Source organism: Argentina silus (assembly GCF_951799395.1).
Source record: "Argentina silus genome assembly, chromosome: Y".
Taxonomy (NCBI): Eukaryota; Metazoa; Chordata; class Actinopteri; order Argentiniformes; family Argentinidae; genus Argentina; species Argentina silus.
Genome location: NC_139654.1, coordinates 15,524,963 through 15,552,063, shown reverse-complemented (window position 1 = coordinate 15,552,063; position 27,101 = coordinate 15,524,963). Strand labels below are relative to the sequence as shown.

The window sequence follows — 27,101 nt, the reverse complement described above, 5'->3', positions numbered from 1 at the left end:
CCCAGATCTACAGGGGAGGAGCTTGGTAATGATCTCAAGGCAGCTGTGTAACAATGTCCGTGTACACAGAGAGGCAGACGCAGCGTGTCGGTGAGGGAAAGGTCCCGTTTATTCATAAAATCAGTAATAGTTCGTTCGTTGGCTTTCCAGCCTCCTCAAAACACACGTTGTCCTGCCAAACAGAGGCACACACATCTTAAACCATTTAGTCAACGAGGCTTCATTTGCAACAGGTGTGCAACGGAGCCTCGCCGACATAACCCTGGCCACGGTCCTGTAGCTCCCTCTACAGGCCGAACGCTGCATGTCCCCCCACAAGCTGGGACCACAGTCACCAAGAAAACCATTGGTAACACACTACGCCATAACGGATTGAAATCCTGCAGTGCCCGCAAGGTCCCCCTGCTCAAGAAGGCACATGTACAGGCCCATCTGAAGTTTGCCAATGAACACCTAAATGATTCAGAGAAGGCTTGGGAGAAGGTGATGTGGTCAGATGAGACCAAAATTGAACTCTTTGGCATAAACTCGACTTGTCGTGTTTGGAGGGAGAGAAATGCTGAATACAATCCCAAGAACACCATCCCCACCGTCAAACACGGAGGTGGAAACATTATGGTTTGGGGCTGTTTCTCTGCTAAGGGTACATGACGACTTCACCGCATTGAGGGGCCGATGGACGGGGCCATGTACCGGAAGATCTTGGACGAGAACCTCCTTCCCTCAGCCAGAGCACTGAGGATGGGTCTTCCAGCATGACAACGACCCAAAACATACGGCCAAGGCAACAAAGGAGTGGCTCAAGAAGAAGCACATTAAGGTCATGGAGTGGCCTAGCTAGTCTCCAGACCTTAATCCTATAGAAAATTTGTGGAGGGAGCTGAAGCTTCGAGTAGCCAAGCGACAGCCAAGAAACCTTCAGGATCTGGAGAGGATCTGTAAAGAGGAGTGGACCAAAATCTCTCCTGAGATGTGTGCAAACCTGTTGACCAACTACAAGAAAGGTCTGACTTCTGTGCTTGCAAACAAGGTTTTCTCCACCAAGTACTAAGTCATGTTTTGCTTGGGGATCAAATACTTATTTTGTTCGATCAAATGCAAATGAATCATTTTTTATTCACGTTTTTCTGGACTTTTTTGTTGATATTCTGTGTCTATTTGTTAAAATAAAAGTACCATAAAAATTATAAACCGCTGATTTCTTTGTAATCGGGCAAACTTACAAAATCAGCAGGGGATCAAATAATTATTTCCCCCACTGTATATTCATGCTCATTCATGCTGGACGGCCGACCCCTGGGTACCATTACCCATAGGACTATCTCCCTGACCCTCACCCTCTCAGGGAACCACCGTGAGACTCTCCGGCTCCTCGTCATCCCTGCATCCACGGCCCCCTTGTGTTAGGTAGACCTTGGCTAGAGAGGCACAACCCCCACGTATGCTGGACCACTGGGAGGATCCTGGGATGGAGCGTGGGGTGTCATGCTAACTGCCTCCGCTCCGCCCCCTCTCCACCTGGACCTCCCAGACCGGTCGTCCCGTCCCCAGACCTATCTGGCGTGCCCCCCATCTACCATCACCTAGCCAAGGTCTTCAGTAAAGAATGTGCCCTATCCCTTCCTCCTCACTGCCCCTACGACTGTTCCATTGACCTCGTCTCTGGTGCCGCCCTCCCATCCGGCCTCCTACTTTGTTGACCCCTCCTTGTTGGCCGACTTCTATCGGGCCCACCCAGACGCTCCAGGATGGTCGCCCGGTGTCTCCCATAGGGAGGGGGGTACTGTTACAGTTCCCCCTCCTAACCAACCCTCTGTGTTCTCTTTATGTTCTCTGCAGAACTCAATGGAGTCCTTTGGTACTGTGTGCTTTGTAAGAGTTAGTTACAGTTGGTCCCCTCAAGGCATTTTTCAGCAGCAGCCAAAAGAAGGCGTCCTAGCCCTGTATGTATTTGGTCAGTCTACATGTTCAGCTAGCCCTCAGTTCTTAACAAAACAAGCAATTAGAAAAGCCCCTCACACATGCCAAACCATTAGCCGTACTCAGAGTCGTACCGTTCAGTCAGGATTATAAGAGAGCAACATTTGAGATGCCCTTTGTTTAAAAAGAGCAAACTGTTACAAAAGAAAGAGACATTTGGCACACTTTCAGGCAACTGCTTGTTTATTGGGATGTTTAGTTTTGTTTCCGAATTTAAAGCACAAAACACTTCTTTGTTTTCTTCTCTCTCTCATTTGCCGAGGAGATGGTCCCTGTTTGCCATGTAATATATGCATCTCTGCTTTGATCTTGCAGTGATAATAATTATTGGGAGTTATTTACTCGGTTTTGAAAATGCTTCAAAGCGGTCTCAGTTTTCTCTGCTTTAGAGGTGCTTCTGTATTCTGCTGGCTCTTGGGTACTGGGATGACAGGTTCTCACAGGCTTTTTCAAGTCATAGCCCTCAGCAAAACATTCAATTACCCAGCACAGACCACAGCAGCACCCCTTCACAGCTGCACCCCTCTGTCTATATGCTGTATAGCACCATGTACAGTGCCCTGTAAGTAACAAACAATTACAAAATAAAGTAGAGATTCTCAGCTTTTATTTGATGTTAATTGTGTACATATTGGTTTTACCAACAAATTTGTATGCATAGTCCCCCTATTTCAGGATACCCAAAAGTGATGGGACATTTGGCTTTACAGGTGTTTCTGTTAGATGTGTTCCATCACATCATTTGTGCAGTCATAAGAGAGCTCTCAATGTCTAGTATTGATTCCTTTGGAGCCTTTGGAGTCTTCGAACATGAGGACCAATAAAAGTAAGGGAAGCCATTATGAGGCTGAAATATCAGACAGTTTGGAACATCATTAAAAAGAAAGAAGGCACTGGTGGGCTCAGAAAGTCACAAACAGCCTAGTAGGCCGAGGAAGACTTCTAATAATATATAATAATAATAATAATAATAATAATAATAATATATGCCATTTAGCTGACGCTTTTATCCAAAGCGACTTACATTGCAGTGAGTGCATACATTTTTGAGTATACAGTGGGGGAAATAATTATTTGATCCCCTGCTGATTTTGTTAGTTTGCCCGATTACAAAGAAATGAGCGGTCTATAATTTTTATGGTACTTTTAGTTTAACAAATAGAGACAGAATATCAACAAAGAAGTCCAGAAAAAACACATTATATAAAGTTATAAATTCATTTGCATTTGATCGAAGGAAATAAGTATTTGATCCCCTACAAACCAGCAAGAATTCTGGCTCATACAGACCGGTTATATGCCCATGAGGCACACAGATTAGTCCTGTCACTTTAGGAAAAGTACTCCTAATCTCTGCGGGTCTCTATGGGTATAAAAGACACCTGTCAATAGAATCAATCTCTTCCATTCCAACCTCTCCACCACCATGGGCAAGACCAAAGAACATTCAAAGGACATCAGGGTAAGAGTTGTAGACCTGCACAAGGCTGGAATGGGCTACAAGACCATCAGCGAGAAGCTTGGTGAGAAGGAGACAACTGTTGGTGCAATTATTAGAAAATGGAAGAAATACAAAATAACCATCAATCGCCCTCGGCCTGGAGCTCCATGCAAGATCTTGCCTCGTGGGGTAAGGATGATCATGAGAAGGGTGAGGGATCAGCCCAGAACTACACGGGAGGAGCTTGGTAATGATCTCAAGGCAGCTGGGACCACAGTCACCAAGAAAACCATTGGTAACACACTACACCGTAACGGATTGAAATCCTGCAGTGCCCGCAAGGTCCCCCTGTTCAAGAAGGCACATGTACAGGCCCATCTGAAGTTTGCCAATGAACACCTAAATGATTCAGAGAAGGCTTGGGAGAAGGTGATGTGGTCAGATGAGACCAAAATTTAACTCTTTGGCATAAATTCGACTCTTCGTGTTTGGAGGGAGAGAAATGCTGAATGCTACAATCCCAAGAACACCATCCCCACCGTCAAACACGGAGGTGGAAACATTATGCTTTGGGGTTGTTTCTCTGCTAAGGGTACAGAACGACTTCACTGCATTGAGGGGCCAATGGACGGGGCCATGTACCATAAGATCTTGGACGAAAACCTCCTTCCCTCGGCCAGAGCACTGAGGATGGGTCATGGATGGGTCTTCCAGCATGACAATGACCCAAAACATACGGCCAAGGCAACAAAGGAGTGGCTCAAGAAGAAGCACACTAAGGTCATGGAGTGGCCTAGCTAGTCTCCAGACCTTAATCCTATCGAAAATTTGTGGAGGGAGCTGAAGCTTCGAGTTGCCAAGCAAAAGCCTTGAAACCTTCAGGATTTGGAGAGGATCTGTAAAGAGGAGTGGACCAAAATCCCTCCTGAGATGTGTGCAAACCTGGTGACCAACTATAAGAAACCTCTGACTTCTGTGCTTGCCAGCAAGGGTTTCTCCACCAAGTACTAAGTCATGTTTTGCTTGGGGATCAAATACTTATTTCCTTCGATCAAATGCAAATTAATTTATAACTTTATATAATGTGTTTTTTCTGGACTTCTTTGTTGATATTCTGTCTCTATTTGTTAAACTAAAAGTACCATAAAAATTATAGACCGCTCATTTCTTTGTAATCGGGCAAACTAACAAAATCAGCAGGGGATCAAATAATTATTTCCCCCACTGTATATGGTCCCAGCAGGGACTTCTACAGTGGATAACGAAGAATGCTCACCATGATTAAGAAAACTGCCAAAACAACTGTCCCACAGATCAGGAACACTCTCCAGTAGGTAGGCGTGAATGTGTCAGAGACTACCGTCCGCAGAATACTTCAACAGCAGAACTACAAAGGCTACACTGCAAGGTGCAAACCACTAGTTATCCACAAAAACAGGATGGCCAGGTTACAGTTTGCTAAACAGTACTTAAACGAGCCTGGAAAAAGAACTTCTGGAAAAAGATGAAACAGATGAAACAAAGATTAATATGTACCCAGAGTGATGGCAAGAGTAAAGTGTGGAAAAAAAAGGAACCTCATCTGTGAAATATGGTGTTAGAGGGGGTGGAGGGGTGTTATGGCTTGGGCCATGTTTGCTTTCCACTGGAACTGGCTCACTTGTTGATTTGAACAATTGTTGATGCAACTGCTGACAGTAGCAGCAGGATTAATTCTGGTGTCTACAGAAACATCTTGTGAGCCCAAGAACAAGCAAATGCCTCCAAACTCATTGGACAGCGCTTCATCATACAGCAGGACAATGACTCAAAACATACTGCCATAGCAACTAGGGAGGTTTTCAGGCCCAAAAAGTGGAAAGTTATTGTCTGGCCTTGTCAATCTCCAAATGTAAATCCTATTGAACATGTACTTCATTTGCTGAAGAGGAGACTTAAGACAGCAGTGAGCATACAGGATACCATATCAAGCATATTTTTTACAGGACTAGCAGCCTGAAGGCCTTTGTAAATAAATAATGATCAACAGATTGGCTGTGACTTTTTGAAAATAATGCCTTTGTCAGTTTGCATGATGGGGAAAATGTTCAAAGTGAAAGGCTGCCCTCATAGCCCAGCGGAGAGGGATAGGGGGAGCGCGCCCATCCCAAGCTAGTGACTGCCAAGCGATGTGAAGCAATAACTCAACTCTTTTTTAAATATACAATGAGGGAGAGAGGGAGGGAGAGGCAGAGAGGCTTTATAGTAGGCTTTTCTGCTGTCTCTTATAGGGTAGCCCAGGCTACTGTAAGCATACAGTTACAGTAAGCTAGACTTAAAAGTTCAGTCAAATGGTATGCCTACTCGTTGAATAACTATTTAAAGGAACATTTCACCGATGGTCACCACGACTCAACAGCAAGTTAAAAGTGGTCTTTGTTGTCTAAATAGCCAGGAAATATACACTCACCGAGGACTTTATTAGGAACACCACTAATACTAATAATAGGGCCTCCCTTTGCTCTCAAAACAGCCTCAATTCTTCATGACATTGATTCCACATGATGTTGGAAACATTCCATTGAGATTCTGGTGCATGATGACATGATTGCATCACGCAATTCCTGCAGATTTTTCAGGTGCACTTTCAAGCTGTGAATCTCCTGTTCTCTCGTTTATATAATATAATATAAAACATTGTGTGCAAATAAGCGAGAAAATAGCCTTTTCTTGCACCAGGAAGTCATATGTCTGAATTATGAAATTCTACAACAGCCATAGTGCTTTGTGGCTCCCAGCCAGCCACGGAGGTGCGTCTAACATAGGATGCATGTTAGTAAACACAAGGGATAGATGTTTGCACTTGTGTGGTGCTTATGGATGTAAACAAACCAGGCAGTGGCACTCCTCCCTAAAGCTCCTTGTAGTCTTCAAAACCATGTGATTACCCCCAAATATGTCACTCAGGGTAAAATCCTCACACTAGTGATACCTTGCTTTACAGAATGCTTTTGGAAGCCGTTTTCACATGCCTGCGCGTTCATAAGGTGATCTGGACAATGCTTTTGAGGTCAAAAAGTGTGTTTAATAGAAGCAACTTTTGTGTAAGAGCATTGTAAGCAAACAGGCGTGGCTCACAAGAGAGACGACCACAGCAGGGGGTCTAGACGAGATAAGCTAACTAAGCACAGCAGGGGCCGTGTGTACACCTATATCCCCTTGGTGCGGCTCAGCGCCACAAATGTTATGTCTGGTACCACTGAGCTGCTGTGGTTGGATCTGGGCGAGGGGAGCCGATGGATGAGAGGGGTGGTGGAGATGGAGATTGAGGCGTGCTAGGCTTGTGACAGAGGCAGGCAGTCACAGTGCTGACAGTTGTATGAGAGATAGCTGTCTCGGCAGAGAGAGAGAAAGGAGGCCTGTGTAAAGTTGGCCTGACTGCCTGCGGGCTTGACTGCCTGCCTGCCTGCTTGCCTGCACACGTCAGTCAACCAGTCAGCCCCTACACAGGCAAATTGAAGTGACAGGGGACTCATGGAGTGGTGCTGCTACTGCTGCTGCACACTGAGGCTCAGAATGAAATATTCAGCCGGGGTGTAAAAGCATCTAAATGCTGTCAGTGTTATTAGCACCTGTGCTGACTGATTTCATCTTCATACAGAGAGATGGGAAGAGAGGGAGGGAGGGAGGGAGAGAGAGGGGGGACGACAACTAATTGACACATGTTTGATGTTACATTCATCATTCATGTCATCATTTCTTGCAATCAAATGAAACCCATATGCAGACTGAAAGAGGGATGTGCATCAAAGGAACTTGTGTGATTGAGAGAGAGGTGAGACCACGCATGTCAAATACCTAGGATGTATTCTCACACGTTATTTTATGTCTGTCTCCCTCCGAAAGATAAAAAAAGATTATGTCATATGATCCCCTGCTTTTACATTAGTTGACTGTATGAATTGCCCATAGCTACTAATGATAACATTATTGGGCATGTCTCCAAACTGTTTTAGGTAGAGAGTATAGAATAATAAAAACATTCATCTCTCACATATGAGCACGTCATCTTTAGAGATTAACTAAATATTGATTTAACAAAAAACAAATTTGTATATTCTAGACCAGTGTTTTTCAACCTTTTTTGAGCCACGGCACATTTTTTACATTGAAAGAATCTTGCGGCACACCACCAACCAAAAATGTTACTAAATGACACTCTGTAGCCTGATACAATAATATCCGTAGACTCATCAAGTTGCAACGCAAATTTCCGACTGATGCGTATCTTTCCCAAAACATGACTTTCGATGTCTGTAGACATGTCATCAATACGCCTGGCAATTGTGTTATCTGAGAGCGGGACTTTAGCTATGTCTTTAACCGCGTCAGGGCCGAGCATCTCGTTGACAATGGCTTTGCAGGCAGGTAGTATTAATGTCTCTGCCACAGAGTGGGACTTTTTTGATTTAGCTACGAGTTCAGCAACTAGGTAACTAGCTTTGAGGGCTTTCTCATTTACCTTTGTGGTTTTTCCTCATAAAAGTTGCCTGTTTCTCTGTGTTTTCACGCAGGCGAACAAAATAGTCCATCGGCTTGTTTTGAAGCGACGGGTGTTTCGTTTGGAGATGGCGTTTAAGCTTGCTTGGCACCATGGCGCTGTTGGACAGCTTCTCGCCACACACCAAGCATAACGGAGTCGGTGTCGTCTCATCCCCTGTGAAAGTAAATCCGAACGAAAGATAGCTTTCGCTGTATTGCCTAAAGCTCACCATCTTTGCTTTCTTTTTACCACCACTCAGACTAGGGCCTTTACCTGGGTCAGAATCTTGTCCAGGGCCCAGTTCGGAGTTTGCATTTTTCCTTTTTAAAAACTTCTCCATCACTGTCACCACGACCTGTCGCATGCGTCACTAATTCTCTTGTCTCTAAGAAGGAATGAGGCAATTAGCTACCTGCTGCCACCCGGACGAATATTACATTACTCTGCCAGTCACTATATTACAGCACAGACACTCGACAATGGCATATTATTTGCAGATAATAATTAATAAATGTTAATAAAAAAAAAAGTGAAATTGGATAATTTCTCACGGCACACCCAACGATCTCTCAAGGCACACTAGTGTGCCGCGGCACAGCGGTTGGGAAACGCTGTTCTAGACTATGTTGTGTTGGAATCACTGTTATTTTGTATTTGTCTTTTAGGATAGTAATTGGATTAACAAAATATTATCCTGCTTTTTTCATGATACAAATATCCGTGGGTGAGGCATACTGTGTAAAGCCACAAGTTCAATGCTCAAAATGCTATGCCTACACCTACACTGTACCCACACGTTATTCCACTTTGTTGGACATAATGAGGTCTAGAGAACCCAATGTATTGTTCGGTTTGTGTGGTTTACAACAATACAGTGGGAGAGATGGCAAACCATACTGTAGCTCTATGTAAAGGAGGGAGGGAGAGAGAGAGAGAGAGAGATATCGAGATCTCCCTGTTGCCCCTATGGACATAGGTCTTTGTAGTCTGGCTCCTGGCTCAGCTTTCGACTATTGTCATTATGCACCATAGTGTCCTGTAGTGTTTCCTCAGAGCTAGCTACATCAGCAAGGGAATCTCAGGAATACTCCATAGTAGCAATTATTGTCTTTACTTAACAAAATAATTTTTAGTTTGGGACTAAATAGTGATGAACAAATAGTGCCAACAAATTCTCCGTCTGTACTCAGTCAGAGCGGGCCTTATAGTCCACTATCTGATTCAGAGGGAGACATTTCACCCGCGTGTTCTCTGGTCTGGAAGGCTTTCTCTGGAACTCTAAAAGATATCTCACATCTTGTAGAATGAGTGCAAACACAGCCAGAACCACTATGACCAGAGTGACAGGAGGCCCTTTCATGGTCAGTGTTACACCAGATACATACTATACTCAGTGGGCGACTGCTATGGATTAGTCTATTTGGTTGTGACACACTGCTGAAACATTCATGGTCATTAGTTTGGGAAAGCAAAATGTGATTGGGCAAATTCCTTCAATATTTAAATTGCAGGTCTGTTGGAGCGTTTACTGTTGAGAGCACGGTGTTCGGGAGTCGGGATGGGAGGGGTAAAAGCCGATAATTGTCGCTTCATTCTCATGTCACTCAATTAGTCAGTGGCACTCATTCAGGCCGAAATCAACTCCTGTACCACTGTTGCCATCAGGGCAGTTATCTCTCAGCTCTCATGGCATCTGGAGGGAAATGGAAGTGATGCTGAAGGATGGTGTAAGACTAGAGCCTAGAACCTCCAAATATAGTTTTTTTGTGTGTCTTCCTATACCCTCTTGAATATCGTTTTCAAACTGAGGTCGGTGTAAGTGTGGAAAACGAAACATTTCAAACCATAAACGATTGTGACCAGGGCAGTTAACTCATAATTTTCTCTGTCTCTCTCTCTTTTGTGTCCCCCTCAGTAGACACGATCCCCTACTCATTCCAGGAAATGAACAGATCGAGAACATGGACATGAATGTGAAGAAGTATGATTCCACTGGGATGTTTCACTGGTGCCCATCCAAAGAGATAGAGAAGGTCATCCTGGTGAGCAGGATGTTTTACCAAAGTCAGATATGTTTTAGTCTACCAAACATAGGTATGGTAGGTTCCACAAAAGACAGATTATACAGTACATGCCTAGTATGGTACAGTACTGTAGGTTTACGGGTCTGTGTCACACATCTGATGGTAGGTAAATACAGTATTTCCCTCACATATTAATAACATCACATACTAATATACATGTACATATGTATATTAGTACAGGAGTACAGAGGATGCCATTTCAACGGCACTTCACTCCGCCCTGTCCCACCTCGACAAGACTAACTCTTATGTGAGAATGCTGTTTATTGACTTCAGCTCAGCATTCAACACCATCATCCCCTCCAAACTGATTTCCAAACTCAGGCAACTGGGCATCAACCCCTCCCTCTGCAACTGGATTCTAGACTTCCTGACCAACAGGCCGCAGTCTGTTAGGCTTCACAACCACACCTCCTCAACCCTCATCCTGAACACCGGCGTTCCACAAGGCTGTGTGCTGAGCCCCCTCCTTTACTCCCTCTTCACCTACGACTGCACACCTGTACATGGCTCAAACACCATTGTTAAGTTTGCAGACGACACAACGGTGATCGGTCTCATCAGCAACAACGATGAGTCGGCCTACAGGGAGGAGGTCCAGCACCTAACAGTGTGGTGCAACGACAATAACCTGGCTCTCAACACCAAGAAGACCAAAGAACTCATTGTGGACTTCAGGAAGTCTAAAGCTGGCGTACACACCCCCATCCTCATCAACGAGACTGAGGTGGAGCGAGTCACCAGCTTCAAGTTTCTGGGTGTCCACATCTCTGAGGACCTCTCCTGGACCCTCAACACCTCCACCCTGATAAAGAAGGCTCACCAGCGTCTCTTCTTCCTGAGGAGACTAAAGAAGGTCCATCTGTCTCCTCAGATCCTGGTGAATTTCTACCGCTGCACCATCGAGAGTATCCTTACCAACTGTGTCACAGTATGGTATGGCAACTGCTCGGCATCGGACCGGAAAGCACTGCAGAGGGTGGTGAAAACTGCCCAACGCATCACCGGTTCCTCACTCCCCTCCATCGAGGCTGTCCAGGGCAAACGATGCTTGCGTAAGGCACGCAGCATTGTCAAGGACATTTCTCACCCCAACCATAGACTTTTCACCCCACTCCCCTCCGGGAGGCGCTACAGGTCTCTCCGCACCCGAACCAGTAGGTTCAGAGGCAGCTTCTTCCCTGCGGCTGTCACCCTACTGAACTTGAACACTGCACCGACCTGACAACCTACTACCCCTGCAACCCCCCCCCCCCCCCCCCCCGGACAATTGCACTATTGCACTATTACTCCACTCCCCTCCCCTGCTCTTACTCATACCACTGCTCTTCTGTACATACCTGTCCATACTGTTCATACTGCACATAATGCACATATCCTTATATTTTCTTTAATACTACTGCACATACTGTACATACCTGTTTATACTGTTTATACGGCATTCCATATTTATATTTATTCTGCTATCTACCTCATGCTACTGTTAATACATATATACTGCTAGACTGCATTACCCATACAGCTCATATGCTGCTACACTGTTCATACTGTAACTATTTATTTATTCTGCTATAATGCTACTGTTACTCATATACTGCTATACTGCACTGCTATATTATACTGCACTACTATTGATCATATATTGCACTACCTGTAAATACTGTTCATTGCACTTTCTGCTATTTTGCACTTCTGGTTAGACGCTAACTGCATTTCGTTGTCTCTGTACTTGTACTCTGCACAATGACAATAAAGTTGAATCTAATCTAATCTAATGTATGTCTACATCTCTCTCACTGGCCCAAAATGTTGTTATAAGGTTGATTGTTTTCTATGCACAGTTCTGAACAAGGCCTGGCAGGATACAAACCTTTCACCAAACACTGTCCTCCACTATTTTGAGTGTATTACTTGCATGGGAACATGTCAGGTCTCTCACACCGCAAGAGACCGACTGTTCTTTTCTGGGGGGGGTTTATTTCATGGATTTGTATGCAATGCTTATAAATAGCTTATAAACAGTGTTACATCGTTGTATTTATAAACATGCAATTATTAATGTTGATAAATACATGAATAGATGCTGTGTCATGATTTGTAGAAAATGTACTGTTTAACACACTTGATGGTACTGTAGTTGTTTATAAGCCAATCCTCAGAGTGTTAGCTTAAGTCCACTGCATAGAATATTTCATTAGCACCACTCATATTCTATTTTCTTCCTGTGTGTTGGTCCCTATCTCCTCTGTCCCTTGCTTTGTATCATATTCTCTGTCTCTCTCTCTCTTATCTAATACCATTGCTAATTGTAACACTAAAGACGATTTATTCTTTGGTGAGGATTTCAAGTGCACAGGCAGCGAATTAGATCACAATGAACCTCATGCAGCCTCTCGCAGAGTATTGGCACACCTTATTGAGACACATGAGTTGTGTGACATTTGCCGTAGCCAGCATAACAACGCAAGACAGTACACGTGGGCACATGTGAGAGAGAACTGTTTTTCTCAGGTTTTTAAGTCAAGTGTGATAACCCCAGTAAGTTTTTCTGATCATTGTTTGGTAACAGGGGTGGGTGTTCATTAATTCTGTGAAACCCACGAGTGCTTACTGGCATTTCAATACAACTTTGTTCAGTGATGCTCACTGCAGGAAGTGTTTTTGTTTCTTTTAGGAGAGATGGAGGTCTCAAAAGGCCTGTTGTGTATCCCTCCAGCAGTGGTGGGGACGTGGGTAAGGTTCAGATTCAACAATTTTGTCATCAGTACACATTCAATGTCACCAGGGATATTGCCCAATCAATGAAGGCCCTAGAGACTGAGGCTTTGGTTGAGAACACAGGAGATAGAGGCCAAACTCAGGTCCTCAAGGCAAAACAAGCCGCATTGGTGGACCTGCTGGGTATCAGAGCACAGGGGGCATTAGGGAGATCCAGGTTTCAGAGTGTCTCTGAAATGGATGCCCCATCCACATTTTTCTTCAGTTTGGAGAAAAAGAATGGCCAGAATAGGATTGTTCACTGCCTTTGCTCTAGCTTCGGAAATCCGAAAAATGGCGGTCCTCACCCTACTTCCTAAAAATGCCTAGGGACCCTAGGTTAAGAACTAGAGGCCGGTGGCCTTACTGTGTACCGATTACAAAATCCTGTTTAAGGCGTTGGCCAATAGGCTAAGGGAGGTGATGGGGCAGGTCATACACATGGACCAGTCCTACTGTGTCCCTGGCAGGTCAATTGTGGATAATATATCCCTTCTTCAAGACTCGAGGGTCATTGGATTAGATACTGGGCTTCTATTGATCAGGAAAAGGCGTTTGATTGAGTTGAACACCAATATTTATGACGCACTCTAGAGGCTTTGGTTTGGTTTGATTTCAACCCTGGTTTTATCGCCATGGTCAGGGTACTCTATGGTGATATTGAAAGTGTTCTGAAGACATACTTGTTACGAATCAGAGCTAGTGAACCCAATATGCAGTATAAATAGTAAAAGTAAAAAAGTAAGTGGGTCAGTGGAATGTCATTATTATTGCACTGTGCCGTTGGTGTAAGAGGTGGTTGTTTAAAGTGACTGTGTGCTAGTAAAGTCCATTCTGTGGGTGTGATGGGGGTAAAGTCATGAGTTTGGGGTAGGCTTGTTCATGAGCCTGTTGGCCTGGGGGAAGTAGCTGTTGGTGAGCCTCTGAGTTTTGGCCCTGAGGCTCCGGAGGAGGCTCCGTCTTTTGGACGGCATCAGTTCAAACAGGCTGTGGTTGGGGTGGCTGGGGTCCCTGATGATCCTCCGGGCTTTGCTGATACATCGTTTGTTGTATATGTCCTGGATGGAGGGAAACTCACATCCACTGATGCGCTCAGCTGTCCGCACCACCTTCTGCAGCGCCTTGCGGTTGAGGGCGGTGCAGTTGCCGTGCCAGGCAGTGATGCAACCCATCAGGATGCTCTCTGTAGTGCCCCTGTAGAAGGCCTGCAGGATCTTGGGCCCCATACCAACCTTCCTTAGCCGCCTGAGGTGAAAGAGGTTCTGCTGTGCCTTTTTCACCACCTGATTGGTGTGCTCGTCCCAGGTGAGGTCGTCGGAGATATGGGCGCCAAGGAACTTAAAGCTGTTGACCCTCTCTACTGCGGACCCGTTGATGGTGATAGGGTCCTGTTCCCAGCCTTTCTTCCTGAAGTCCACCACCAGCTCCTTGGTCTTGTCGGTGTTGAGAGAGATGTTGTTCTCCTGGCTGTACTGGGTCAGGCGGTCGACCTCTCTCCTGTAGGCCGTCTCATCACCGTCTGTGATCAGGCCAATCACTGTGGTGTCATCAGCGAATTTGATCACAGAGTTGGAGCCATGAGTGGCCACGCAGTCGTGGGTGTACAGGGAGTAGAGGAGGGGACTCAGGACACAGCCCTGGGGGGCTCCTGTGTTGAGGGTCAGGGGGGTGGAGGTCTTCGAGCCCATTCTCACCACCTGTCGTCGGTCCGACAGGAAGTCCAGTATCCAGTCGCATAGGCCAGGGTTGAGGCCTAGGTTTCTCAGCTTGGTGTCGAGTGGAGTGGAGTGCGGTGGCGATGGCGTCGTCAGTGGATCTGTTTTGCCTGTAGGCAAATTGGTGAGGATCCAGGGTGCGAGGGAGCATGCTGCAGATCTGGGCCTTGACATGCCTCTCAAAGCATTTGCTCACAATGGGAGTGAGAGCAACAGGGCGCCAGTCGTTAGGCATGCTACCTTGCTCTTTTTCGGCACTGGGACAATGGTGGATGACTTGAAGCAGGAGGGGACTATTCCTGTGGAGAGGGATAGGTTGAATATGTCCGTGAACACACCAGCCAGTTGCGCTGTGCACACTTTGATCACCCGGCCTGGGATGCCGTCTGGTCCGGCTGCTTTGCGGATATTGACGCGCCGAACTGCCTGCATACATCTGCTTCGGTGATGACCAGGGTGCTGGCAGTGCTGTCCGCGGTGTCTGTCCTCTCTGGTGGGATGGCGTTGGAGTTCTCGAAGCGGGCGTAGAAGCTATTCAGCTCGTCCGGGAGAGAGCTAGCTACACTAGCTGCGCAGCCAGGTCTCCCTTTGAAGTCTGAGATGGTGTGTAGCCCTTGCCACATGCTGCGTGAGTTGTTGCTGCATAGTTGTGACTCTATCTTATTGCTGTATTCCCGTTTGGTTACCTTGATCACTCTGCGGAGGTCGGAGCGGGCTTTCTTGTCATTGGTGATGTCACCGGATTTGAAGGCTGTATCTCTCACGGTGAGTGCAGCTCTAACTGGTAGTCAGGCAGGCAGATGGGTAGTCAGACAGGCAGGGATCGGGCAGGCAGACGGGTAGTCAGACAAGCAGGGGTCGATACATGGGTAGAAAGTTCTAGGGGAGGCAGATAATCCGACAGGGGTTAGGCAGAAGCACAGTCCAGAAAAACACTTGTCGATTCAAAACCAGGAATCAACAGACTAGAAATGCTGGAACATATAGGTAGGAAGTGCTATGACGACCTGGTGGGGAATGAATGAAAAACCGGAGTATAAATCACAGAAGGGTGATGAGGAGACGAGCCGCAGGTGTGTAGATGATGGCGTTACTATTAGTAGCCACGCCCACACCAAACACCCAGGCTGGGAAGAGGGAAAGAGACTGACACTGACTAGGTGGAAGTGGAGGGCGTGACAATACTATCGCTATTGAACCCCTACTACAATGTATTCAAGCTAAACATGAAGGGGTTAACCTCTCCTAACGTATTCGCACTGTCTACCTCTCAGCTTACGCTGATGATGTGTTAATTATAGTGAAAAGCCAGGCAGAGGTTGACAGTTTGAGTTCGATTGTTTGGGGGAATCTCCTCTGTAAGGGTAAACTGGGCTAAGAGCTGTGCAGTACGGGTGGGGAGTGGGCTGGGAGGGTCCCGTCACTGCCAGGGGTGCTGAGATGGAGTAAGGAAGGTTTAAAGTACCTTGGAGTGTACCTGGGGGATGAGGTGACAATGCAAAATAATTGGGAGGGGGTTCTTGAGATGGTTCAAGGACGGCTGTGTCAAGTATCAGAACTAGTGAACCCAAGTGCAGCACACAGAGTCAGGACACAGGTATAAAAATAATAGAGCATTTAATAAGGGACAAACAGGGAAAGGGTAACGGGGTAGACTGGGCATGCAGGTGGGCAGGGCAGGCAGAGCAGACAGGGCAGGTAGGCAGGGGAGGCAGGCGGGTAGTTCAGGCAGTGGTCGAGGCACGATAAGACACTCCTAAGAAGAGCAGATAATCCGGTAGAGGTTAGACAAAGACACAGTCCAAAAACAGACAAAGTCACAAACCAGGAAAACAACAGGTGAGAAATTCCTGGGACGTATAGGGATAAGCACTATAACGAACTGGCAGGCAGTAGACGGAAAACCAGGGTATAAAACACAGAAGGGTGATGAGGAGACGAGTCGCAGGTGTGTAGATGGTGACGTGAACGATCGGCAGGAGCCTGGAGCCACGCCCACACCAAAACACTCGAACTGGGAAGAGGGAGAGAGACTGACACCAGCTAGGTGGAAGTGGAGGGCGTGACAGGCTGGCGAGGTGGCGATGGTTACTACCTCATATGTCATATAGGGGGCGCACTCTTATTCTCAACAACTTGGTTGCCTCTACCCTGTGGCATCGCCTGTCATGCTTGGAGCCGCCTGCAGGCCTTCTTGCAAGGGTGCAGGCTGCCATTGTTGTTTTTTTCTGGGGCATATATCACTGGGTTCCACAAAGTGTTCTCTATTTGCCAAAAGAGGAAGGGGGGCAGGGTCTTGTGCACCTGGCCAATAGGGCTGCTGCTTTCCATCTCCAGTTCATTCAGCGGTTGCTTTATGGGTCAGAGGATGTGGTCTGGAGGGGGGTGGCAGGTCTTCTATTGCGGCGGGTGGGGAGGTTAGGTCTAGAGCAGGCACTCTTTATGATAGACAGCAATAGCCTCCTGAGGGTTTGGGCACTCATGCAGGTGTGCAGACTTGATCCAGCAGGTTCGGTTCACTGGCCTCTAGTGTATGGGGCAAGGCTGGACCTCACTACTGCTGGTGCTCCGCAGCTGTCTGAGACTCTGGTGAAAGTGAAGGTCATCAACCAAAAGCTCCTGGCTGGGCCCGCCTTGCGAGGGTGGCTGAGCACCTGGGGGTGAGGTCGGCACAGTTCGACGACCAACTGCTGGGGAGATGCAGACAGACTCTGTCAGGGGAGGACTGGGAAACACTCATGGAATGCAAGAGTGCTCCCTTCCCCCGACTTCTTTGCATTTTTTTTGTTTGTTTGTTGTTGTTGTTGTTTTTTGTTTTTATTTATGTTTCGGTTTTGTTTCTTTTTTTGTGTGTGTGTGGCAGATAGATGTTTTGTTTTTCTGAGAAGGCAAGGTGTGCTGTCATGTAGCCATGGAAAATGTGCATCGTTTCAAAAAAGATTTGTTAAAACTCTCACTCTCTCCCCCCTGTGCAGACCCGGAGCGAGGCGTCCATGACTGTACTGAGTGGTCATGTAGTGGTCTGTATATTTGGAGATGTCACGTCTGCTTTAGTGGGGCTGCGAAACTTGGTGATGCCTTTGAGAGCCAGCAACTTCCATTACCACGAGCTGAAGCCCATCGTGTTTGTGGGTTCGCTGGAGTACCTGAGGAGAGAGTGGGAAACTGCTTTAGAGCTTGTTAGGGGTGGCTTGACTGTGTTTTTAGAAGAGAACCCCAAACACTGCCATCAGCGCAAGCTGGCCTTTAGATTAGTCCCCGTTTCTGAATCCCCAATACCCAGTTAGATCAGCTGAATGTCACCGCCTTTAAAACAAGATGACTTGTTAACTAATTTCCCAATGCTGCACTTGTTGTCGTTAATTAGTTTTTCTCTTCCTCCCTGTCTTCTCTTCCTCCCTCGCTTTATATATATATATATATATATATATACAGTGGGGGAAATAATGATTTGATCCCCTACTGATTTTGTTAGTTTGCCCGATTACAAAGAAATGAGCGGTCTATACTTTTTATGGTACTTTTAGTTTAACAAATAGAGACAGAATATCAACAAAGAAGTCCAGAAAAAACACATTATATAAAGTTATAAATTAATTTGCATTTGATCGAAGGAAATAAGTATTTGATCCCCTACAAACCAGCAAGAATTCTGGCTCATACAGACCGGTTATATGCCCATGAGGCACACAGATTAGTCCTGTCACTTTAGGAAAAGTACTCCTAATCTCTGCGGGTCTCTATGGGTATAAAAGACACCTGTCAATAGAATCAATCTCTTCCATTCCAACCTCTCCACCACCATGGGCAAGACCAAAGAACATTCAAAGGACATCAGGGTAAGAGTTGTAGACCTGCACAAGGCTGGAATGGGCTACAAGACCATCAGCGAGAAGCTTGGTGAGAAGGAGACAACTGTTGGTGCAATTATTAGAAAATGGAAGAAATACAAAATAACCATCAATCGCCCTCGGCCTGGAGCTCCATGCAAGATCTTGCCTCGTGGGGTAAGGATGATCATGAGAAGGGTGAGGGATCAGCCCAGAACTACACGGGAGGAGCTTGGTAATGATCTCAAGGCAGCTGGGACCACAGTCACCAAGAAAACCATTGGTAACACACTACACCGTAACGGATTGAAATCCTGCAGTGCCCGCAAGGTCCCCCTGCTCAAGAAGGCACATGTACAGGCCCATCTGAAGTTTGCCAATGAACACTTAAATGATTCAGAGAAGGCTTGGGAGAAGGTGATGTGGTCAGATGAGACCAAAATTGAACTCTTTGGCATAAATTTGACTCTTCGTGTTTGGAGGGAGAGAAATGCTGAATGCTTCAATCCCAAGAACACCATCCCCACCGTCAAACACGGAGGTGGAAACATTATGCTTTGGGGTTGTTTCTCTGCTAAGAGTACAGGACGACTTCACTGCATTGAGGGGCCAATGGACGGGGCCATGTACCATAAGATCTTGGACGAGAACCTCCTTCCCTCGGCCAGAGCACTGAGGATGGGTCGTGGATGGGTCTTCCAGCATGACAATGACCCAAAACATACAGCCAAGGCAACAAAGGAGTGGCTCAAGAAGAAGCACACTAAGGTCATGGAGTGGCCTAGCTAGTCTCCAGACCTTAATCCTATAGACAATTTGTGGAGGGAGCTGAAGCTTCGAGTTGCCAAGCAAAAGCCTTGAAACCTTCAGGATTTGGAGAGGATCTGTAAAGAGGAGTGGACCAAAATCCCTCCTGAGATGTGTGCAAACCTGGTGACCAACTATAAGAAACGTCTGACTTCTGTGCTTGCCAGCAAGGGTTTCTCCACCAAGTACTAAGTCATGTTTTGCTTGGGGATCAAATACTTATTTCCTTCTATCAAATGCAAATGAATTTATAACTTTATATAATGTGTTTTTTCTGGACTTCTTTGTTGATATTCTGTCTCTATTTGTTAAAATAAAAGTACCATAAAAATTATAGACCGCTCATTTCTTTGTAATCGGGCAAACTAACAAAATCAGCAGGGGATCAAATAATTATTTCCCCCACTGTATGCAGACTACTGCATATTGTGCTAAATATGTTGTGTATATTCAGCCCATTGCTATAGGCTAGACCAGATTTCTTTCTCAAGCAGAGCTTTAATGTATGTCAATTGGGTGTGGTGTGACTACTGGAGCCTTTGGTGTGGCTACTGGAGTACTGAAGTGAACTTTTGAATTGTGATTACATTGTCATCACACTGTAGCAAGTAGATGTATTTTAAGAAAAAATATATGAGAGTAAAATGTATGTATAATTGGGTCGTTAATAACATACTTGCTAGCCTGGAAATAAGGAATTCATATTTGATACTGACACTGACTCATTATACATAGAAACAGAAAATGATTTTGGAGATGGAAGAAGAAACTTTTTTCAAGATTCAAAACTTCACTACTCTGCCAGATCATAGCTTCAGTTTACTGTTAAGTTGCACTTCCAGCTTTTACATTATACTGTTCCGTCAGTATATCCTTGTATATTAATTCCGGTTTTCCTGCGCCTGCAGTACCCCAGCCTGACTCCTACCTCTGACTCCAGCCTCCTCTTACCTGCCCTACCTGCCCTGTCTGCCTGTCTACCTGTCCTGCCTGCCCTGTCTACCTGCCCTGCTACCCTACCCTGCTTGCTATTCCACCCTGCCACTCCATTTTCCCCTACTCCCTCATCACCTCTGTACTGCCCGTACCAGAACTCTGCTCAGCCCCTCTCTGCCTTGGTCCCCTCATCCTCTCCCTAGCTCTACCTTGCTTCTACAATAAATACACCCATCATCTGGGTTTTACCATCATCTGCCTATTTCTCTGTGTTCTGCATTTGGGTTCACTAGCCTGACTGTTACAAATCCGGCAATGTTGATCATGTTAAAAAGAGAGAACATCCTTAATTTTAGTGTTCTTGTAAATGTATTTTATATCAGGGTTTACATTCCAATACATACATTTCAGCTCTTGCAATTTTATGTTACCATAGTAATTGTCATGGATTGTTGGAAACTGTCACAACTGCTTATTATTTGTTTACAGAGTTTACTTTTTTTTATTTTTATTCAGAAGTACTTTTCTTCAGCAAGTGAAATGCATGCTCGATCGGGTTCCGATCAGGTGATTGACTCGGCTATTGCAGAATATTCCACTTTGCTTTCCGGCTGCTTCTGTCTTCTGTCACGTCATCAATAAACACTAGTGACCCAGTGTCATTGGAAGTCATGCATGCCCATGCCATCACACTGCCTCCACCCTGTTTTACAGAAGATGTGGTATGATTCGGATCATGAGCCGTTCCAAGCCTTCTCCATACTTTTTTCTTCCCATCATTCTGGCACAGGTTTATCTTAGTTTCATCTGTCCAAAGAATGCTGTTCCAGAACAGGGCTGGCTTTTTGGCAAAGTCTAATCTGGCCTTTCTATTCTTGAGGCTTATGAATGGTTTGCACCTTGTGGTGGACCCTCTACATTTGCTCTCGTGAAGTCTTCTCTTTATGATAAACTTGGATAATGACATGCCTACCTCCTGAAGAGTGTTCTTCACTTGGCTGGATGTTGTGAAGGGGTTTTTGTGTTGCCGAGCTCACCAGTGTGTTATTTTTTTCTCAGAATGTACCAAACTGTTGATTTGACCACTCCTAATATTGCTGCTATCTCTCTGGTGGATTTTCTTTTGTTTTTGCAGCCTAAGGATGGCCTGTTTCACTTGCATTGAGAGCTCCTTTGACCACATGTTGTGAGTTCACAGCAACAGCTTCCAAATGCAAATGCCACACTTGGAATCAACCCAGACCTTTTACCTGCTTAATTGAGAAAGAAATAACGAAGGAATAGCTCACGCATGTCCATGAAACAGCTTTTGAGTCAATTGTCCAATTACTTTTGGTCCCTTGAAAAAGAGGGGGCTGCATATAAAAGAGCTGTAATTCCTAAACCCTTCCTCCAATTTGGATGTGAATACCCTCAAATTAAAGCTGAGAGTCTGCACTTTAAGCCCATATTCATATATAACTGTAACTTGGATATGTTTTGGTAAACAGCTAAAATAACAAAAATTGTGTCAGAGTCCAAATATACAGTACATGGACCTTTCTGTATATTTTCAGAATAGTCCACCAGTACATTTCATTGTATCTGAATGCTTTTCATTCAATAACTGTACCCCATATTGTATTTGTGTGACTGATTTGATTCAAACACCTTTCAGACCTGTTCTTACATCTTGAGTTTTTTTTTTAAGCTTAATCTCTTTCCAGTGCAATCGATCCACAAATGCAAGGTACTGCTGTGTACCATGTAATACGTTTGTATTATGTAGATGTTTACGTCGTTGCAATGTACGCCTCTAAAGAGTATTTTTGAGGTGTCATGAAAAGTGCTGTTGAACAAGCATCGTTCAGTCATTCATAGACTTGCTCGCTGAGGTGAGTTTGCTGTTTCTCTCAGAAAGGGAAGTATATTGGGTAGTATGGCGAAAACACGTTTTTTTAAATTTCAGTAAATTTATTCAAATTGAAATACAGAAATACCTCATGTACATACGTTTTGTTATGGAAATCTTTCAGTGAACAACAATAAACGATGTTTGGTCTCAGTTGAGAGTTTTAATGCATATAGAAAGTATTATACAACGTTGGTCAGCTGGATCAGCATTCCTTCACCAACAGTGTGGATTCAGATACTGATGCTGTGGCTGAGGAGAGGACCATCCTTAACTCCAATGCTCATACGTCATAGGTCTAGGGGTAAACATATCTTGCACCTGTTTGCTGATCAAGAAGCTGGGAAAGAAGCGTAGGCGTTGTGAGCCACTATCTCAAACCTCAGCCTGCAGTTAGGAGTGTTCCAAGGTCACATAACATCTTTGATACAAGAGAAGGAGCAGTCGGTTTTGGTTCTTCCTCAGTCACATAATTAAAAATAACAAAGTACATTGGGTCACAGAAAGGTCAATACATTTCATATAAAACTAAAACAAAATAGTACAAATATATTTTTTGCCATTACAATCCCCCCTTAGATCCTTTAAGGATCTCAAAGTATATTACAAAATTTATTCATTTGCATCCATAATTACCCTTCTGGAAAACAGTTTTCGGCAATCACTTCATAGTCGAACAAACAGAAAAACTTATCTCAGCGTTAGCTGTTTTTGTGAGTTGAAGAAACTCTATGTTGTAGCAAGCATTTTATACTGGGGTTGGCAAAAGGGATCACATTTTATACTGTTCATTTATACTGTATCAGTGTCATCATCACTGTCATGATAGGGAGGAATCCACTCAGGGGTGGGATCCAGGTCTGGATAAAGGTCAGGTGATGCGGTCATTTGTTCATATTGTTGGGGTATCTGGACGTATTGTCCCATCATGGATTTTATCATCGAGCTCATCATCACCTTTAAACAGGGAACAACACAACAGAACACAAGGAACACTATGCATAACACAGACAATATGGGAGTACATATTTTCCAGAGAGCGGCTTCCCATCCTCCCCCTGTTAGCCAGGCCCATAAGTTCCCTCCTTGGGTCTCATCGGTATCTCTACTGTGCTCCTCGTGAAGAAGGTCATTTAGGTGGTCAACAACATGGGTCATGTTATCAGTGCCATCGGGGACGTAAGTACAACAACTGGTGCCCACTATATGACAGACCCCTCCCTGTGCTGCCAACATCATGTCCAATGCCATTCTATTCTGTAACGCCAAGTTTCTAAGAGCTCTGATTTCGGGAGTCAGGGTCTCAAAACCCTTTTCTACCAATGCCGTGAGGTTTTCTAAATCTAGAGTAAGTGCGTCTATATTATGTGCATTGTTAACTGTTCCATAAAAGGGTATGAGACCTCCAAAGAGCTTCTGTCCTGTTGAAATCCTCACTCGATCACGTTTCTGAACACGTAGTGGCTGATGGGGCACAGAATAATGTGGATAATTTACATGATACCTAGGCATTTTTCCGAGCATTCCTATCGCAGGGAGTAAGCGGGATAGGAAACATTTTCCACACCAGCCAGGCCTCAGGGCCTGATATACGTTTTTACCACATACCCAAACATGCTGGGTGAGGCAACCAAACCCATCGCCGTGGGGCATACTCACGAGAGGGTTATTGCTGACGTTACCTGTCCTGCTGTTAAGGAGAATCAGATGATTAGTTAGATTTAATTTTGCAAGATATGGGACTCCTACGTATTCTTACAATTGGTGGTGGAACCGTTGTCTGCTTTTATCCCACATGTTGCCTGTATTGTTAAATTACACTTTGACTGTCCCAAAGGCTTGCTGGTCTTATCACAACGTCGTTCAAAACATATGCCTGGAGGCATTCTGCCTGGTGGTGTGGTAAACACCGGCCTGTATACGTCCTCATTGGTTACATCCTCGGACACATTGACTAGTCTAGCAGTGCTGTGGGAAAAATTAGGTACAGACACATTAAGCCTGTTCAATTTGTTGATCAAATTTTTTACCGTGTGGTTCTGGGTAAACGTCAGGGCTATCATTGCTCCCATTACCTCTGAGGCATTCAATAGATATGGCAAAAGGGGCATTGAAGAGGCAGTGCTATGTGGTAGTTGGGTACAAACGTAACAACTCGTGTTGGTTAGTCGTCTCGTTGATATGTATATGGTTTGATACCACAGATTCTGAGTCTGATCGGATATAGATGTATTTAAAACACTTCGCCGAGATCTAATTGTTTTACGGGCTTCTGAACCTGCTGTTGGGCTGACCGTGGAGGAGAGTGTTGAGCGGTTTTGTTTATCATTAGCATCACTACCATTTATGTCAGTTCTATGCTCTAGGAGCCACAATATAGGTCCCACTATCACACGTCATTATTAGTAGGAAAAGAATGGTGCCCCCGGCACCACAAAAACCTGGGTGTCTGAATGGATGCCATGGTCTTTGTTGTTGTCGCTTCATGTTGGTAGTCAGGGTTTTTGATGATCTAGACTGTCCTTTGTTGCTGCAGGGAGTTCCCTACGGTTGGTGGATTGGCACTCCACTTGTTGGGACCAGGGCACAACCGATTGTCTCCCTGTCCTGTTGGTTTGAGGGTGTAGTTTTCTCTGCAGTTGGTGGATTGGCACTCCACTTGTTGGCTTGAGAGCATCGTTATTCTGGTCTGGCGTCCTCTGGTGTTGTCTTGATTCGTCTGCAGTGGTTGCAATGGATCCACGTAGCTCTCTCTGCAACTTTTACTGCGGTGTGGGTGGTCAGGAGCACTTGGAATGGTCCTTGCCAACGACGTGTAGCCCAATTCTTTCGTCTGAAGTCTTTCACCATCACGTGATCACCTGGCTTGAGGTCATGGAGTGGACCCTCAGCTGATCTGGGCAGGCCGTCTCCTACCTGCTTGTGAATGTCTCTAAGGGTAGAAGAGAGGTTAGCACAGTATCTTAACATTTCATCTTCACATTGGTCTGTGGATGGGAGCTGTCTCTGGCGTGGTCCAATGCCTGTTTCTATTGGTCTCCCAAATAGAATTTCAAATGGGCTGAGCCCATATTTTGGTCTGACTCGTGCTCTCATTTGGAAGAGCGCAATTGGGAGTGCCTTCATCCAGGTTAACCCTGTCTCAGCACAACATTTTGCCAATTTATTTTTCAAGATTCCGTTCTGTCTTTCAACTGCTCCACCACTGGCAGGGTGATACGCACAGTGTTGTCTCATATCAATGCCAAAGTATGTTCCCACCTCCCTTAATGTTGCATTCACGAAATGTGAGCCGTTATCACTAGAAATTTTTGTTGAAATACCCCATCTTGGTATGACCTCTCTTACCAGAGCCTTGGCAACTGCTGCTGCATCAGCTTTACTTGTTGGGAAGGCCTCTGTCCATTTTGAGAACATGTCACACATTACCAGACAATACTTTTTACCTTTGCTTGGGGTGAGTTCAATGAAGTCCATTTGGAGATGGTCAAATGGTCTGTCTGGAGGTGGGGGTGCTGCTTGCGGGGTGGAAACCCCTCTGCCGGGATTGTGAGCTGCACAAATTATACATGCTTCACAGAATCTTTGTGAGAATATTGCGAACCCTTTTGTGTACCAGTGTTGGTTAATGGATGCTAACATCCCCCCTTTTGACACGTGGTCTTGACCATGTGTCAATTTAGCAAAATGGGGAAACATATACTTAGGCAGACATGGTTTGTTGTCAGGACCATACCAGACACCCTCTGTTACCACACAGCCATTCTTCCTCCAGGTGGACTTTTCGTCTGGTAGAGCCTTCCTCTGGATTTCCTGTAAGTCAAGGAAGGGTGTGGCAGGTGTGCTGTCATTTAGGAGAGAGAAAGAAGAGTCATCATATGTTTTTTTGGCTGCAGCCTTTGCTTGTTTGTCAGCATGAGCGTTACCCAATGACACTTCATCAGTGTTCCGTGTGTGAGCTTCACATTTGACCACAGCAATTGATAAGGGAAGCAGAACAGCATCAAGGAGAGCAGACAAGTTTGTGATGAGCTATGGGTTTCCCTGTGGAGGTTAAGAACTGTCTATGTTTCCACAGGGCGCCAAAATCGTGTACTACGCCAAATGCGCATCTACTGTCTGTATAGATGTTGACAGTTTTGTTTTCAGCCAATTTACATGCTTCTCAAGCCCCCCTCAAGTCACTCACACATGCACTGTCATCTTAACACATATGCACACACATAATCATCCATCTGCAATTTATATTGCTTACTTATATGCTTACTGCTTATACTGTTCATATTGTTTATACTGTCCATACTGTATATTTTTTAGTACTTCTATTTTTATTTTATTGTATTTTAAAACTTATTGTATTGTTGCACTACTCTGTGGCACTGTCACTTTTGCATTTCACTGTATACTTGTATGCACGTGACAAATAAAGAATCTTGAATCTTCTGTGAGCGCAATTAGTTCTGCAGCTTGCGCTGAGAGGTTTGATGGTAAGGAGTCAGATTTTAATGTGTCATGTGATGTTACCACAGCATACCCAACTCTATTGATGTCTGGGTCACGTGATGCAGATCCGTCCACAAACAGGTCTAGATCGGCGTTAGGGATGGGCGTTTCCCTAAGGTCCGTCCTTGGGGAACAGATCTGTGAAATGGAAGCAACACAGTTATGTGGTTCGCCGTCGTCTTCTGTTGGGAGAAGGGTAGCAGGGTTAAGAACAGTACACCTTTTTACTGAAATGTTAGGCATGTCTAGTAAGGTTGTCGTGTATCTCAGCCAACGTGCTGCCGAGAGATGGGATGTTTTCTGTTCAAGCAAGATCATAGACACAGCATGTGGGACAAAAAGGGTTAGATCAGAATATCCTACAATGTCCCTTGAAGCCATCACAGCTTTTTCTGCAGCTGCCACTGCCCTTAAGCATGCAGGGAGTCCAGCTGCCACGGGGTCAAGTTTGGCTGAGAAATAAGCCACTGGCCTAAGTCTCCCACCATGTTCCTGTAGGAGTACAGATGTCATACAACCTCTCCTTTCGTCCACAGTCTGTGTGAATGGTCTGTCAGAATTAGGTAGTCCCAGTGTGGGAGTCGTCTGTAAGGTCAGTTTCAAGTCGTTAAATGATTGCTCAGCTTCAGAAGTCC

At 45.2% G+C, this 27,101-nt stretch overlaps 1 protein-coding gene across 1 annotated transcript in view; it reads left to right on the top strand.

The window, feature by feature from the left end:
• The window catches only part of LOC310824004 (calcium-activated potassium channel subunit alpha-1a-like), a gene marked incomplete at both ends in the record, with an annotated part of 253,970 nt that extends 236,184 nt beyond the window's left edge, over positions 1–17,786 (top strand). Inside the window, 2 exons of the mRNA XM_083696912.1 lie at positions 9,862–9,985; positions 17,475–17,786. Of these exons, the coding sequence (XP_083553038.1) occupies positions 9,862–9,985; positions 17,475–17,786 (436 nt within the window). The remainder of the gene's footprint in view (positions 1–9,861; positions 9,986–17,474) is intronic.
• Positions 17,787–27,101: the final 9,315 nt, after the last annotated feature.